This window comes from Drosophila pseudoobscura, chromosome X, assembly GCF_009870125.1.
Source record: "Drosophila pseudoobscura strain MV-25-SWS-2005 chromosome X, UCI_Dpse_MV25, whole genome shotgun sequence".
In the NCBI taxonomy this organism is placed as follows: Eukaryota; Metazoa; Arthropoda; class Insecta; order Diptera; family Drosophilidae; genus Drosophila; species Drosophila pseudoobscura.
This window is the reverse complement of record NC_046683.1, coordinates 53,352,765-53,365,526: the sequence shown is the minus strand read 5'-3', so window position 1 is coordinate 53,365,526 and position 12,762 is coordinate 53,352,765. Positions and strand designations below refer to the sequence as shown.

The 12,762-nt window shown below is 46.9% G+C and overlaps 3 protein-coding genes across 4 annotated transcripts; all 3 read left to right on the top strand.

The window, feature by feature from the left end:
- Window positions 1-608: 608 nt before the first annotated feature.
- Window positions 609-2,739, top strand: Ir75b (Ionotropic receptor 75b). Its single transcript, XM_033381495.1, has 6 exons — window positions 609-639; window positions 732-898; window positions 974-1,324; window positions 1,382-1,518; window positions 1,576-2,460; window positions 2,520-2,739. Exons 1-6 carry the CDS (start codon window positions 609-611, stop codon window positions 2,737-2,739), a joined length of 1,791 nt encoding a protein of 596 aa, XP_033237386.1.
- A 348-nt stretch (window positions 2,740-3,087) lies between these two features.
- On the top strand, window positions 3,088-6,819 carry Ir75a (Ionotropic receptor 75a). Its single transcript, XM_001353915.4, has 5 exons — window positions 3,088-3,268; window positions 3,337-3,685; window positions 3,740-4,500; window positions 4,565-4,845; window positions 4,912-6,819. The coding sequence occupies exons 1-5, from the start codon at window positions 3,107-3,109 to the stop codon at window positions 5,135-5,137; spliced, it is 1,779 nt and encodes a 592-aa protein (XP_001353951.3). The 5' UTR covers window positions 3,088-3,106; the 3' UTR covers window positions 5,138-6,819.
- A 103-nt stretch (window positions 6,820-6,922) lies between these two features.
- Window positions 6,923-12,525, top strand: Cln3 (CLN3 lysosomal/endosomal transmembrane protein, battenin). Of its 2 annotated transcripts, none has more exons than XM_015187856.2 (6): window positions 6,923-7,008; window positions 10,761-10,978; window positions 11,047-11,177; window positions 11,240-11,398; window positions 11,461-11,800; window positions 11,864-12,525. In XM_015187856.2, exons 2-6 carry the CDS (start codon window positions 10,775-10,777, stop codon window positions 12,296-12,298), a joined length of 1,269 nt encoding a protein of 422 aa, XP_015043342.1. In that variant the 5' UTR covers window positions 6,923-7,008; window positions 10,761-10,774; the 3' UTR covers window positions 12,299-12,525. The 2 variants fall into 2 exon arrangements, with proteins under 2 accessions (XP_015043342.1, XP_015043341.1); XM_015187855.2 differs by lacking the exon at window positions 6,923-7,008 and adding an exon at window positions 8,480-8,708.
- Window positions 12,526-12,762: the final 237 nt, after the last annotated feature.

The following is a 12,762-nucleotide window of genomic DNA, read 5'->3' as shown; positions in this document are numbered from 1 at the left end:
CCCATTCCCAGACCCATTTCTATTCCCATTAAGTTGTCAATTGTCAAGTTCATGTAGGAGCGATGACTGATTCTGATTTGGGGGGCATATGACAACTACTTTCCATACTTTCGATTGTACACCTCCCCTCCCAGAGAAAAACGGCCAGAGAAGCGAATGCTTACACTTTGATTTTTATATTAATGCTTAATTAATGCTTAATTAACTCTTTACATTTATGTTATAAACAAAGTAGATTCTATTTAATTTTTCTGTTTTTCCTTTAAAACTAGAATATTTGATTTAATTATGGGTGTATTTCTTTTTGCTATTTAATTTTTTTCCGAGTGTAAAAAAATCCACTAAAATCGCCAGTAAATATCATTCCATACATCAGTTGAATGTACCCGTAGGAGGGGTTATTCCGCGGTTGATTGTTGATGGATTGATGGATTGATTATGTCGCATTATGCTTGGGCCCATATATAAACCCCTGTGGCATCGTAATCTGCATCATTATTTCTGGTCTAGTTCTGGTTCTCTTTTGAAATAATATCAATAAGATATAGAAATGTGGGAATTGCACAGTTTCATATTGTATAATATTTTGCACATGGCCAAGATAAACCATGTCCTGGTACTGCATTGTTGGTCAGGGGAGTGTGAGTATTCCTCAGATCAGATCAGATCCGATCGGACCACATCAGTCAGTTGCTTCTTTAATTAATATCTCTGCATCTCTGTACCCGCAGCCCTGGCACACTTTGCACTCGTAGCCAACACGGGAAATGTCTTCACTCAATTCGAGGACCTCAACACGAAAACTCCACTTGAAGACCAGCTCCTGAGTCACAATATCCTCAGGTTGGGCGTCTTCATGGACAGCAATTGCGGTCAAAGCGAGACTGTTTTACAGATGGCAAGTATTACATGAATCTGGAGAATAATCGTAGTATGATTAGTCTGATTTGTACATATGTTATCCCATGGACAGGCCAGCGATAGGAAACTCTTTAGCCATCGGTATCACTGGCTCATTTACGATCGCCTGCTGGGTCTCTCCCGAATGGAGACTCTCTTCAGCAGAGCCCAACTCTTTGTCGATGCTGATGTGACCTATGCCATAGGTGGTCTCGAGCCCACCAGCAGAGCCCTCTTCACTCTCTACGATCTGCACAACAAGGGCAGGCAGTTGGGTGGAGAGCTGAACATCACCGTGGACCAGGAAATCGTTTGCCATGAGCTGGAGTGCCGCGTCCAGCGCTATCTCAGTGATCTTCATACGAGAGATCGACTGCAGCATCGGAAGTCCCTCACTGGAATGATCATGAGAGCCACTGCAGCGGTGCGTGAAGATCTTTGACAGATTTAACAGATAGACTGATATTGATTCAATCCAAAGGTCAACTCCATGCCACTGAACACCTCGCAAGAGATAATCCTCAGCTTCATGGAAACCAGAGACCGGATCCATCTCGATACGTACGCCCGCCTGGGCTACCAGTCGCGCCAGCCACTTCGAGAGATGTTGGACTGCAAGTAGGGAATTGATTGAATTTACAAAAACACAATCTTCCACAAGGTTTTTTGTTGAAGGTTTGAGTATATGTTTCGTGACCGCTGGACAGGCGATGGCAACGTGTCGGGGGGCATGATCGGTGACTTGATCACCGAGGCGGCAGATCTGTCGATAGCCCCCTTCATCTACTCCTTTGATCGGGCGCTGTTCATAAAGCCGCTCACGAAGTTCAGTATCTTTCGCGACGTGTGCATGTTCCGTAACCCCCGATCGGTGTCGGCTGGCCTGAGTGCCACCGAGTTCCTGCAGCCCTTCAGCGGCGGTGTCTGGCTGGCATTCGGTCTGCTCCTGATTGTGGCAGGCTGCATGCTCTGGGCGACCTTCCGCATGGAACGCCTGAGCGAATGGAGACCCTCGTTGCTGACCAGCTGCCTGATCTCCTTTGGGGCTGGCTGCATTCAGGGGGCCTGGCTCACACCTCGCTCCTTGAGCGGCCGCATGGCTTTCTATGCACTGATGCTTACCTCCTTCCTGATGTACAACTACTACACGTCGATCGTGGTGTCCAAGCTGCTCGGGCGGCCGGCCAAGTCGAGCATCCGCACACTCCAGCAGCTGGCGGACAGCAGCCTGCAGGTGGCCATAGAGCCGACCCCCTACACGCTCGTCTACGTGACCACCTCCGATCAGCCGGACGTCCACAGTCTGTACTTGAACAAGGTGGCAGGCAGCAAGCAATCGCCGGATCAGATCTGGATGTCCACCGAGGAGGGTGTCAAGCGGATGCGGGATAACGCAGGCTTCGTCTACATTGCCGGGGCGGCCACCGCCTACGAGTTTGTGCGGAAGCACTTCCTGCCCCATCAGATCTGTGAGCTGAACGAGATACCACTACGCGATGCCTCGCACACCCACACCGTGGTACTGAAGTCCTGCCCCTATGCGGAACTCTTTAGATTAAAGTATTACTCTAGTTTCCTAGCCACTAAGGTGTTCCCAAGCCTATCCCCTCTATTTCCAGCGAGCTGCGAATGCTGGAGACGGGGATCCACTTCAAGCACGAGCGCTACTGGATGCGGACCAAGCTCCACTGCTACCAGCACAATCACTCAGTGGCCGTGGGCCTGGAATACGCTACACCCCTGTTTATTCTGCTTCTGGGATCGATTGTACTTTGTGTGGGGCTACTGGGCCTGGAGGTGCTGTGGCACAGGCACGGGCACACGGCTCTCCGCCACTGAGGTAAGACCAAGGTCAATACCATTTAGGGCAGGCAAATTGGTGCAATTTTAGAACAAACAGCGACTGAAGTGAAGGCTGCTGTTGACAGGCAAATTGATTCCTCTAGAATGGCTACAATGTCTCCCCTATAAAAGAAGCAGCCACTGGCCATCGTGTAAAAGTAAACAATGCAGCTGCAGGTGCAATTGGCCAACTTTCTGCTGGACAATCTGGTTCAGTCGCGCATCGGATTCGTTCTATTCTTTCATTGCTGGCAGCAACATGAAAGTGGGAAAGAAAAGAACCCTCATTCGCTGGGAATTCTATAATATTCTATAAATATATAACTTTTCCTTCTTTGTAGTTCGGGATTTTGCTCAGCAGTTCATGAAGCCCCTCCATCAGCACCTCATCTACCATCAGTTTCTGCAAATGCACGCCGTTCGGGACTGGGAGGATCTGGAGTTGCGCTTCCTGGACCATTTGCAGCCCACTCTGGCGATCTATGTAGATATGAAGTGCCACAAGGCAGCAGGATTACTAGAGGAGGTACATGACACATGATTGAATATCTAAATCATGTGGACATTCATGGCATTCATTATTTCTCATATAAGGCCAGTCGGGAGCAGCTGTACAATCAGCATTACCATTGGCTGCTGCACGGGAATGAATCCGAAGTGGGTTTCTACGCTTTCTTCTCCCCCTTCAACATTTCCATCGATGCCGATGTTAGCTACGTGAAGGAGGAGCCTCCAAGCTCGGATTACAATGCCTCTGCGGTGGTCTATGCCACCTACGATGTCTACAGCAATGGGAGGATCATTGGCGGGCAGCTGAATCTGACGGCAAACTATGCCTGCGGCTGTGACCTGAGTGGTTGTCAGAGGATGCGATACCTGAGCCCGTTGCATCTACGTTCCAAGTACGGGAATCGGGAGCAGCTCACGGATGTGATGCTCAGAGGTAGGGAGTCCTTAAAGAGGGATGGCATCCAAACACTAACTCTCTCTCCTCCAGTGGCTACGGTAGTGACCCAACGTCCTCTCTACTGGTCGGAGGATCAACTGGTTTTGTTTCTGAGTCAGGAGAACGATACACACATTGACTCGCTGGCGCGATTCGGCTTTCATCTGACTCTGATCCTTCGGGATCTGTTGCACTGCCGAATGAAGTTCATCTTCGTGGACAGCTGGAGCAAATCAGATGTGGTTGGCGGAGCTGTGGGCGCCGTGGTCGACCAGACGGCCGACATCACAGCCACACCCTCGCTGGCGACGGAGGGGCGGCTCAAGTATCTGTCGGCCATCATTGAGACTGGCTTCTTTCGCTCGGTCTGCATCTTCCGCACGCCACACAACGCGGGCCTCCGCGGTGATGTGTTCCTGCAGCCGTTCAGTCCGCTCGTGTGGTATCTATTCGGTGGAGTTTTGTCCCTGATCGGACTCCTGCTCTGGGTGACCTTCTACATGGAGTGCAAGCGGATGCGTCGCCGCTGGCGCCTCGCTTACCTACCCTCGCTGCTGACCACCTTCCTGATCAGCTTTGGGGCCGCCTGCATCCAGAGCTCGGCGCTGATACCCCGCTCCAATGGCGGCCGGCTGATCTACTTTGCCCTCTTCCTGATCAGCTTCATCATGTACAACTACTACACATCTGTGGTGGTGTCCTCGCTGCTGAGTTCTCCGGTCAAGTCCAAGATCAAGACAATGCAACAGCTGGCGGAGAGCCAGCTGACAGTGGGCCTGGAGCCATTGCCCTTTACCAAGAGCTATCTGAATGTGGGTTCCATCTCTCTTACACTCTTCCCCTGTCAATCTATGGCCTCTCTTCTTTTCCTGACAGTACTCCAGACGTTCCGATATCCATCTGTTCATAAAACGCAAGATCGAGTCGCAGTCGAAGAACCCCGATCTTTGGCTGCCCGCCGAAGAGGGAGTGCTTCGGGTCAGGGACAATCCCGGCTATGTCTATGTCTTTGAGACATCCTCGGGGTATGCCTATGTGGAGCGCTACTTTACGGCCCAGGAGATCTGTGACCTCAACGAGATACTGTTCCGACCCGAGCAACTGTTCTACACGCACCTGCATCGCAACTCCACCTACAAGGAGCTGTTTCGTCTAAGGTGAGTGTCCCTTACAGAAAGCCCTTACATGTGTCTCTATGTGTCCTTCATGGTATTCCCTGGCAGACTGTTGCGTGTCTTGGAAACGGGTGTCTACCGGAAGCAGCGCAGCTACTGGGTCCACATGAAGCTCCATTGCGTGGCCCAGAACTTTGTGATTACCGTGGGCATGGAGTACGTTGCCCCGCTACTCCTGATGCTGATCTTTGGCTACATCCTGGTCGTGTTCATCCTCCTGCTGGAGCTCGCCTGTCAGCGCTATCTCAACCGGACCAAGCGACTCACTCTTTAAAATCCCTTTAAGCTGCTATTCAGAACTACACAGATATATATATATTCTCATCGGGGACACGGCACACGGCACATGGCACCTAGAGCACCAGAGAAAATATAAAAACACTTTGGGGTTAAACTTTTCGCCACGTCCGACGACTGTAAAATTATGCAGGGGGGCGACGCTTTTCCACGCTTCCTGTTTTCCCGCCCGAAAAATGCGGCACGCCTCGTTGAATGAAAGGAAGGAAGGATGCCGAGGACAGGAGCCGGGGAGCACAGGACGTAGTGGATCTGTGCTATGCTTTCATGCGATTTTCGTATTTGCATTAAAAACTTTTCGTGTTTGGCGGTTACATTTTATTTTTCATTTTCTCCTTCGCCAATGATTTTATTCATTCTCTCGCCACCTCCTACTCCGACTGCCTTTATTTGCATTTTTATGCACCTCGAATGGAAAAGTTTATCCCCAGTCTCCATAGGCCATGTGTGGGTCTGGCAGATAGCAAATAATGAGGCCTATTAGGCAGCAGTTAACTACCAAGTTTCCAGCACTAAGTCTGTGCGATTTTCCCACGTAATCAATCATATTTCACTTCATTCGCCCACACGACCATGATTTATGTCGATTTAATGAAGTTGGCCTGCGGCAGCAGCCGACATTTCATTTCATTGGGGCACGGAGGCGGACAGACAAGACTGACAGTCTGATTTGATTGCACCATAAAGAATAGAGCGGCACGTGTATGTTACGATCCTCTCGAAGCAGGAGAAAGCTGCAGCCTTTAGTGGGGACCTTGAAGAAGAGAACATAGATGCAAGACAGAGATCTTCAGAGCTCTTGTACGGGTATTTCTGTTTGATTAATGCATCAAGGTCCACTAACACTTTCTCTTTGCCTTGTCGTGTTTCGAGCTGCAACTGGCATAAATGTTTGCCAAACAGACCAGAACTCTCCACCCATTGCGAGTGCCATGATAAATTGGCTTGACAATTTGTCAACTCAATCTTGTTGTCAACAGGCCATCACTTGGGCCCATTTGGTTAACCCCTCAAGGAGTGCTCCCCGTCTTGGCCGGCGGGTGGAGGGTAGAACTTTACAGTGTCAGTGGAAATTGACAGGCAATTGGGAATTATTTACAACATTGAACAGAGTTTTCCGCTTCCTTTCCCCAGGCCCTCTGCTGTCATTGGACCATTTTATTTTGCAATTTGTCAGCAACATGTTTTAACTTGATTTTTTCTCTATTTTGTAACTATGCGTATATGTAGGTATGTACGTATGTACGTAGGTATACAATAAACCAATACTCGTTTGTTTTCGACAGGGCAGAGGAAAAAGTGTTCCCTGCTTTGCGGCTGCGGTGTTAAATTGGTTTTGGCGGTTTCCGTACGTGCTAAATGAGCGCGAAACGGATTCGATTTGAATGCCAAAGGATGGGTAAAAGGAAATAAAACCTCAATGAATTTTATTTTATTGCGGGGAAAACTCTCAGCTCAGCTACACACCAGTATGTATTCCGATAATTAGATTGAACTGTTCGCTGGGGGGAGAAACACCCCGTAAAGCGCAAAGCTCCTCTCTCATCATCTGCCTGATTGTCATGTCTGGGGCTGGCTCTGGTGCGCCGCCTGTCATGTATTCATACGAAACGCCATGCGGCTGACTAGCTGACTGATATCTTAAGATTTATATGGCCCAATGCTGGGCACATCTTATCTGTAATTTAATCTGTGCCCCCACTTAACGATAATGACACTGTCGATTGCAAACCCTGGCCATCCGGCTCTGTTCTAGCTTTGTGTTCGACATGTCCTCAGTTGGATTCCATTCCTCGAGCTGGCGGATTGAGTAGCAGGCGGAAATACTACTACTCTCAACTCGAAAGTGTGCGTATCCGAAAGGCTGTTGTTTTGTTCTTTTTGTTGTTGTTTTGGGGTATACATTATGGCACTTCACCTCGGATTTACGGCCTGCCAAGCATCGAAAGTGTCGCGCGGAGTGTTTGCCATTCAAGTGAGACCTCCGTCGGATCGGGTGTGTTTACTCTGTTCTTAAATTAGCCAGAATTTCCAGTTAATCGTGTTGCCGAAGTTCGACTAAATGTTGTTTGCATAACTGAACAGTTCTCGTTCAGTATTTACAGCGTGGGTTAAGTAACCTCCACAAATATCATAAATAATATCAAAAACATTGCTCGCAAGGTCCAGAGGAATCCCTAATTAGGAGTTCTAGTCTCTATTCCCATCTCTTTTTTTCATATAAGCTCTTTTCATTTGGGTCTTGGCCCTCGTCCACAGGTGTTCTTTTCATAGCGTTCATCCTATATTACGCATACGCCACGTGCCTCCCGATAAAGCCACAAAGCAGAACAGAACGCAGCAGCAAGTACTGCTGTTCATATTTAGGGGCCAGAACAAAGCCCTGAAAGAGCTCACAACAACAGGCAGCACTGTATTACTAGCATACAAATTGCCTAAGAAACAGCAACGAAATGCAATTAACATTCGGTTTAACTTTTCATTAACGACAGCCGACGGCAGCCAACAGCAAAAACAATGAAATATTTGAATTAGAACGAAAAAGAACTCCGAAGTTTCTAATACCTTAAATCATCATCATCGTCATCATGGTTGTAAGAATAAAGTAAGGTGTCAAAAAATGTGCTTTCATAATTGGCACATTTTTGATTGCCGTATGATAATCGATGCGTTAGCTCGAAAGCCTTCGAAAGTTTTCGAATAACTCTGTATGGCTATCTATCTAATCGCGGTGAAAGACCGATTCTTTATCTTTACTCGTGCCAGAAACAATCGCCGACTCTTGGGGGGCTGTAAAGAAAGACTATCCTATTGAGATTATCAGTTCAGTATCAACAAAATACGCACATGTTTCAGAAATCTTATCATAAAGTCTTGAAAAAATTCCAGTAGAAGCCCCTCTGGATCGGGATGCCTCTGTCTGGCCTGTGCGAACATCTAAGAGAAGTGGGTATACCCTTGAAAAGGGTATAACATGAGCAGGGAAAGATTTGCCAAAGCAAAAAACGTGACGTTCGCTGACCGGCCTCAACTCTCTGCTGCTCCCCGCGAACGGATCAGAACGGAACGGAACCGAATCGAGCGGAATCGAGCGGAATCGAACAGAATCGAATCAAATCGTACAAATACTATATCTATAGACATAATCCGCCTGATCGGCACTTTGGCACTCGGCACTTGTTGCACTTCTATTGTCGTCTGTGGGTTTCTTATTTGATTTTATTTTATTCTGCTTTTTATGCTGCCGCTGGCAACTCGCGTGATACCTCGCACTTTCGGTCTTTGACGTCCATCATTGTTGTCGGCTGTCGGCGATTGCAGTTGATTGTTGGGGACTCGCTTTGAGTGTTGGGGAGGGCTCATTCAGGTTCAGTCGCTCACCGAACGCCCCAACGCGCGAAACGTTGTCGTTGTGGTTGCCCCCGTACCGCCGACGTCGCTTTCCGAACTTCTAGCCGATTGTTCTCCAAGTGTTGGCCAAATAGTGCAAGGAAAGGAAGTGCATCCAATACGCAAACGTGCTGTTAAAGAACATAAAAAAACCAAAGGTTAGCCACTAAACTACAAATACATGAGCAGTAGAATTGGCACAGAACAAATGTTGCACGGAGTTTAAAGCGCAGATTCAGTTGCATACAAGTCCGTCAAGATCGGAGCTCAAACGATCTGAGCTCAGAAAGGGATAAGATCATAAATAGTTTACGAAAAGGTTTGTCATCAGTGGGACAATGTCAATAGCTTGGAGAGTCCTCGCATAGGTCTTTCCCCTTTTCACCTTTGTTCTTTTATTTAAAGAATGTGTAAGATCTAATCCACACCATTTCGCCTTCGTTTGTCTCAAGGACTTTCTTTGAATTCGTTTCAAAAATAGGCAAAAGCCCAGACAGAAGTGAATGACACGACCAAGTGCTGTGCCATCCCAAGGTAAATGCTGATAATGGTTCGCGGACTTCTTCTATTCTCAGTTTACTTTCGAAATTTCGAAACGTGTGTATGTTTGGTGTTTCGGTGGGGTGTCGAATTGAATTTTTGTGGATACTAAGCAAATGCAATGGGATAGCGGACACCGAAGTGGGTCAACAACATTGTAACTGCGCAAATGGATCGAGTACGAGTGCGAGTACGAGTACTCTCAAACCCATCGATGCGTCACTTTCCAGCATAACCCGAAGTAACTCTAGAGAACCTTTAGTTCTGCAGTTGCTGATTTGGCAAATGCAACCAACCCATTGTATCGAGAGATTTGTTCAATTATTTGCCAGTTTTTTCAGGCCTGTTCTTATTCCCACTTGGTACTTGGTGCTAATTTGATATTATTTAATTGCGGTTGTGTTTTTTTTTTTAATTTAATCTACTCGTAAAACAGGTGCAAGGTCAACTTAAATGATCTGTACAAATTATGGCTGTCAGGCAGGGCATTGTTCGGGTTTTTTTTTTCAAATACATGTATTTATAATGGGAATATAGGATGTGTTTGGGATTCAAAGAGGATGATTTCCTTTCGCCATGGTTTCCGGTTCTATATACCTTCCTTCCCCACCCTTCCTTCTACCCATCCATAAGCGACAGTCACAAGTTCTGTCGGATGTAAACAAATCAAACGATTTGCACTTTGCACCATATAAATCGTTGCCAATAAACTGATGATCTATATATGCATATATACACATAGTATAAGTGGTGACCAACTCAGTTCATTTCCCCCTCTTTGGTTTTTGCAATCTGTTACCAAACAGTGAAATCTGTAGAGTGATTGAAGTATCTAATCTGTCTATCTAACTCATTTTAATTATTGTTAAAGAAAGTACCAATCCGTTTCAGTTTTTCGTTCTAAAGAGTTCTTAAAATTTTTCCTCCAAGCTTATTGCAATAAATAATATGCTAATCCATCTTAAATATACGACCTAGTAGAACCGTTGCTTCATTCTACCTTCAATACCACTCGTAGATGTGCAATAGACATATTTTATTATTATTTGTCGCACGTATTTCTCAAGAAAATTTAAGTGAACTTTTTTTACGTACTTCCCCAAATGCCAATTGTGTTCGTTCAAGTTCAAGGTACCACCGACAGACATGCACAGCTTAACAAATTAAGCAATCTGTTTAAATTCGACTCTAGAAAATATTAAGACATAGGAAACCTCAACGAAACTCAACAAACCTCAACGAAAGAGTAGCTTTGCTTTGCAAGAGTTTCAGAATACTCTTCCAAAGAGAAACAAAGCCGTTTACCAGTCGATCAAAGAGCGAGAACCTTACAATAACTGTTAATGCACTGAGCAAAACCTGCAGTAAGAAATGGGTTTTTCAGATGGGTTAAAAAAAGTATATGTAATTAAAGTTCCGTTCACATCAGTATATATGTACATACATATGTACATAGATCGAGAGTATATACAATTTATTTTTTCTCAGTGTTCAGTTTAGTTCAGTTCAATTAAGTTCATAGCGTTTCCATGACCAAAAGCAATAGTAGATGCCGCACTGGGAACCGCAATTCATTTGCAGCGGCAGGTGGACCCACAATGGTTCTCGATTTCTCATGGCAAAAGTCAATGTGCAATAATTACTTGTATTTTTAATTATATTCACCATAGTTGGCCTGCCCGATATGACGACCAGCAAACAGCAAGAGGCCGAGGCCGAGCACGATCCTCAGGTTGTGGTCGCACCTGCAGGTGGCCCCCACAGCCCTCGAAAGGATCGCGGCCTCTGGCGGGACCTGACATCCTACTGGATCCTTGGATTATGCAACAACTACGGCTATGTGGTGATGTTGAGTGCGGCCCACGACATTATCAAGCAGTTCAATCCGGTAGGCAAAGATCAGGGATAACCTGATCATCCAAATCAGACTAATCGTTTTCCTGTGCTCCCTGTCAGACCGATGACGATGAAACCAGCGCCACGGGTAGGAACTGTCACTTGGTATCCACCGGTGCCATTTTGCTGGCTGATGTGCTGCCCTCGCTGTTTGTCAAGATGCTAATGCCCTTCTTTCCCTTCTGGGTGAAGTGAGTAGACCGAGATCTGTGGCCTCTGCCTTTGCAGCATCTTAACCTGATTTATCTTGCAGCTCACGCATAGCAATTGCGGTGGCCTGCTCGGCAGCTGGCTTCCTGCTCGTTGGATTCGCCCACGCCGAGTGGATGGCTCTCCTGGGAGTCATCATCACGTCGGCGAGCAGTGGCATTGGAGAGACCACCTTCCTGGCATACTCTTCGCGATATAACAAGTTAGTTTGAACGGTCTAATCCTTAGTTGAATCTCTAAAAAGATTCTTTCGATCTGTTTCAGAAACGTCATATCCACCTGGTCCTCGGGTACTGGAGGAGCCGGCGTGATTGGTTCGCTGAGCTATGCCACCCTGAGGGATCTCGATGTTAGCCCGCGCAACACCATGCTGATCATGCTCGTCTTTCCTGCCATTGAGGCCTTCGCCTTCTGGCTGCTCCTGCGTCGTCCGCAGGTGGACATTCTGCCTGTGACCACCGTGGAGTCCACCGAGGTACTGATCAGCGACGACAAGCCCCTGGTTGGATTCAAGGAGAAGCTCTCCTACATCAAGCATCTGTTCAAGTATATGCTGCCCCTCTGTCTGGTCTATTTCTTTGAGTACTTCATCAACCAGGGATTGGTGAGTGGGTTTGGAGAGAAACGCTTGCGAGATCTTCCTCATGATGATGCTTTTCGTTTGCAGTTTGAATTGGTTTACTTTGAGAACATCTTCCTGGACAAGGACTCTCAGTACCGCTGGCTGAATGTAGACTATCAGATTGGTGTCTTCATCTCGCGCTCCTCGGTCAACATCTTCCAGTTGAACAAGATCTGGCTAATGTCCGTCTTCCAGTTCGTCAACGTGATCTACTTCCTCACCGAGGTCATCTGGTGGTACACGCCCAGCATCTGGATCGTCTTCGTCATCGTCCTGTGGGAAGGACTGCTGGGTGGCGGCGCCTACGTGAACACCTTCTACCGCATGTCCAAGGAAATATCACCCGAGCGCCAGCAGTTCGCCATGGCCATGGTGGTGCAGTCCGACTCCTATGGCATTGCCCTGGCCGGCTTCCTGGCCATTCCCGTACACAATGCCATCTGCGGTCTGCCGGCGGCGGTGCGGAGCGTTGTCTGGTGATCATCAGCCAAGAGGAAACGATGCATCTGGGATCAGATTATGCCTTTAACGTGTGTGTCTAGCTATGAGTGCGTGACTCTTTATAGTATTATTAGCTCTGTGTGACTGCAACCAAGCCAAAGCGGACTCTGGTAGTGTAGTGCTAGATAGATGTTATGTAGTTATGTAGCCTCTGTTCAATTACTCTCTAAGCTTTATTTAATAAATCGTTCGTCTTTTAGTAGCAATCCGATACCACACTAATGAATATATAGGTGCGGAAGACACTCTCGATGACAAATTCTGGTTCTGGTGAATTGATAAGCCAATTCTCATAGCTCGTTGACCCACTTCTCGCGCCGAAGAGAAAACCTTTACAAAATGAAGTAGAGTAAAAAAAGCAAACAATAAACTCCCCATGTTTGATGGTGTAAGTTACGGACGAATTCTTCCACGTATGAAATTGGGAAGAAATATAAAAAACA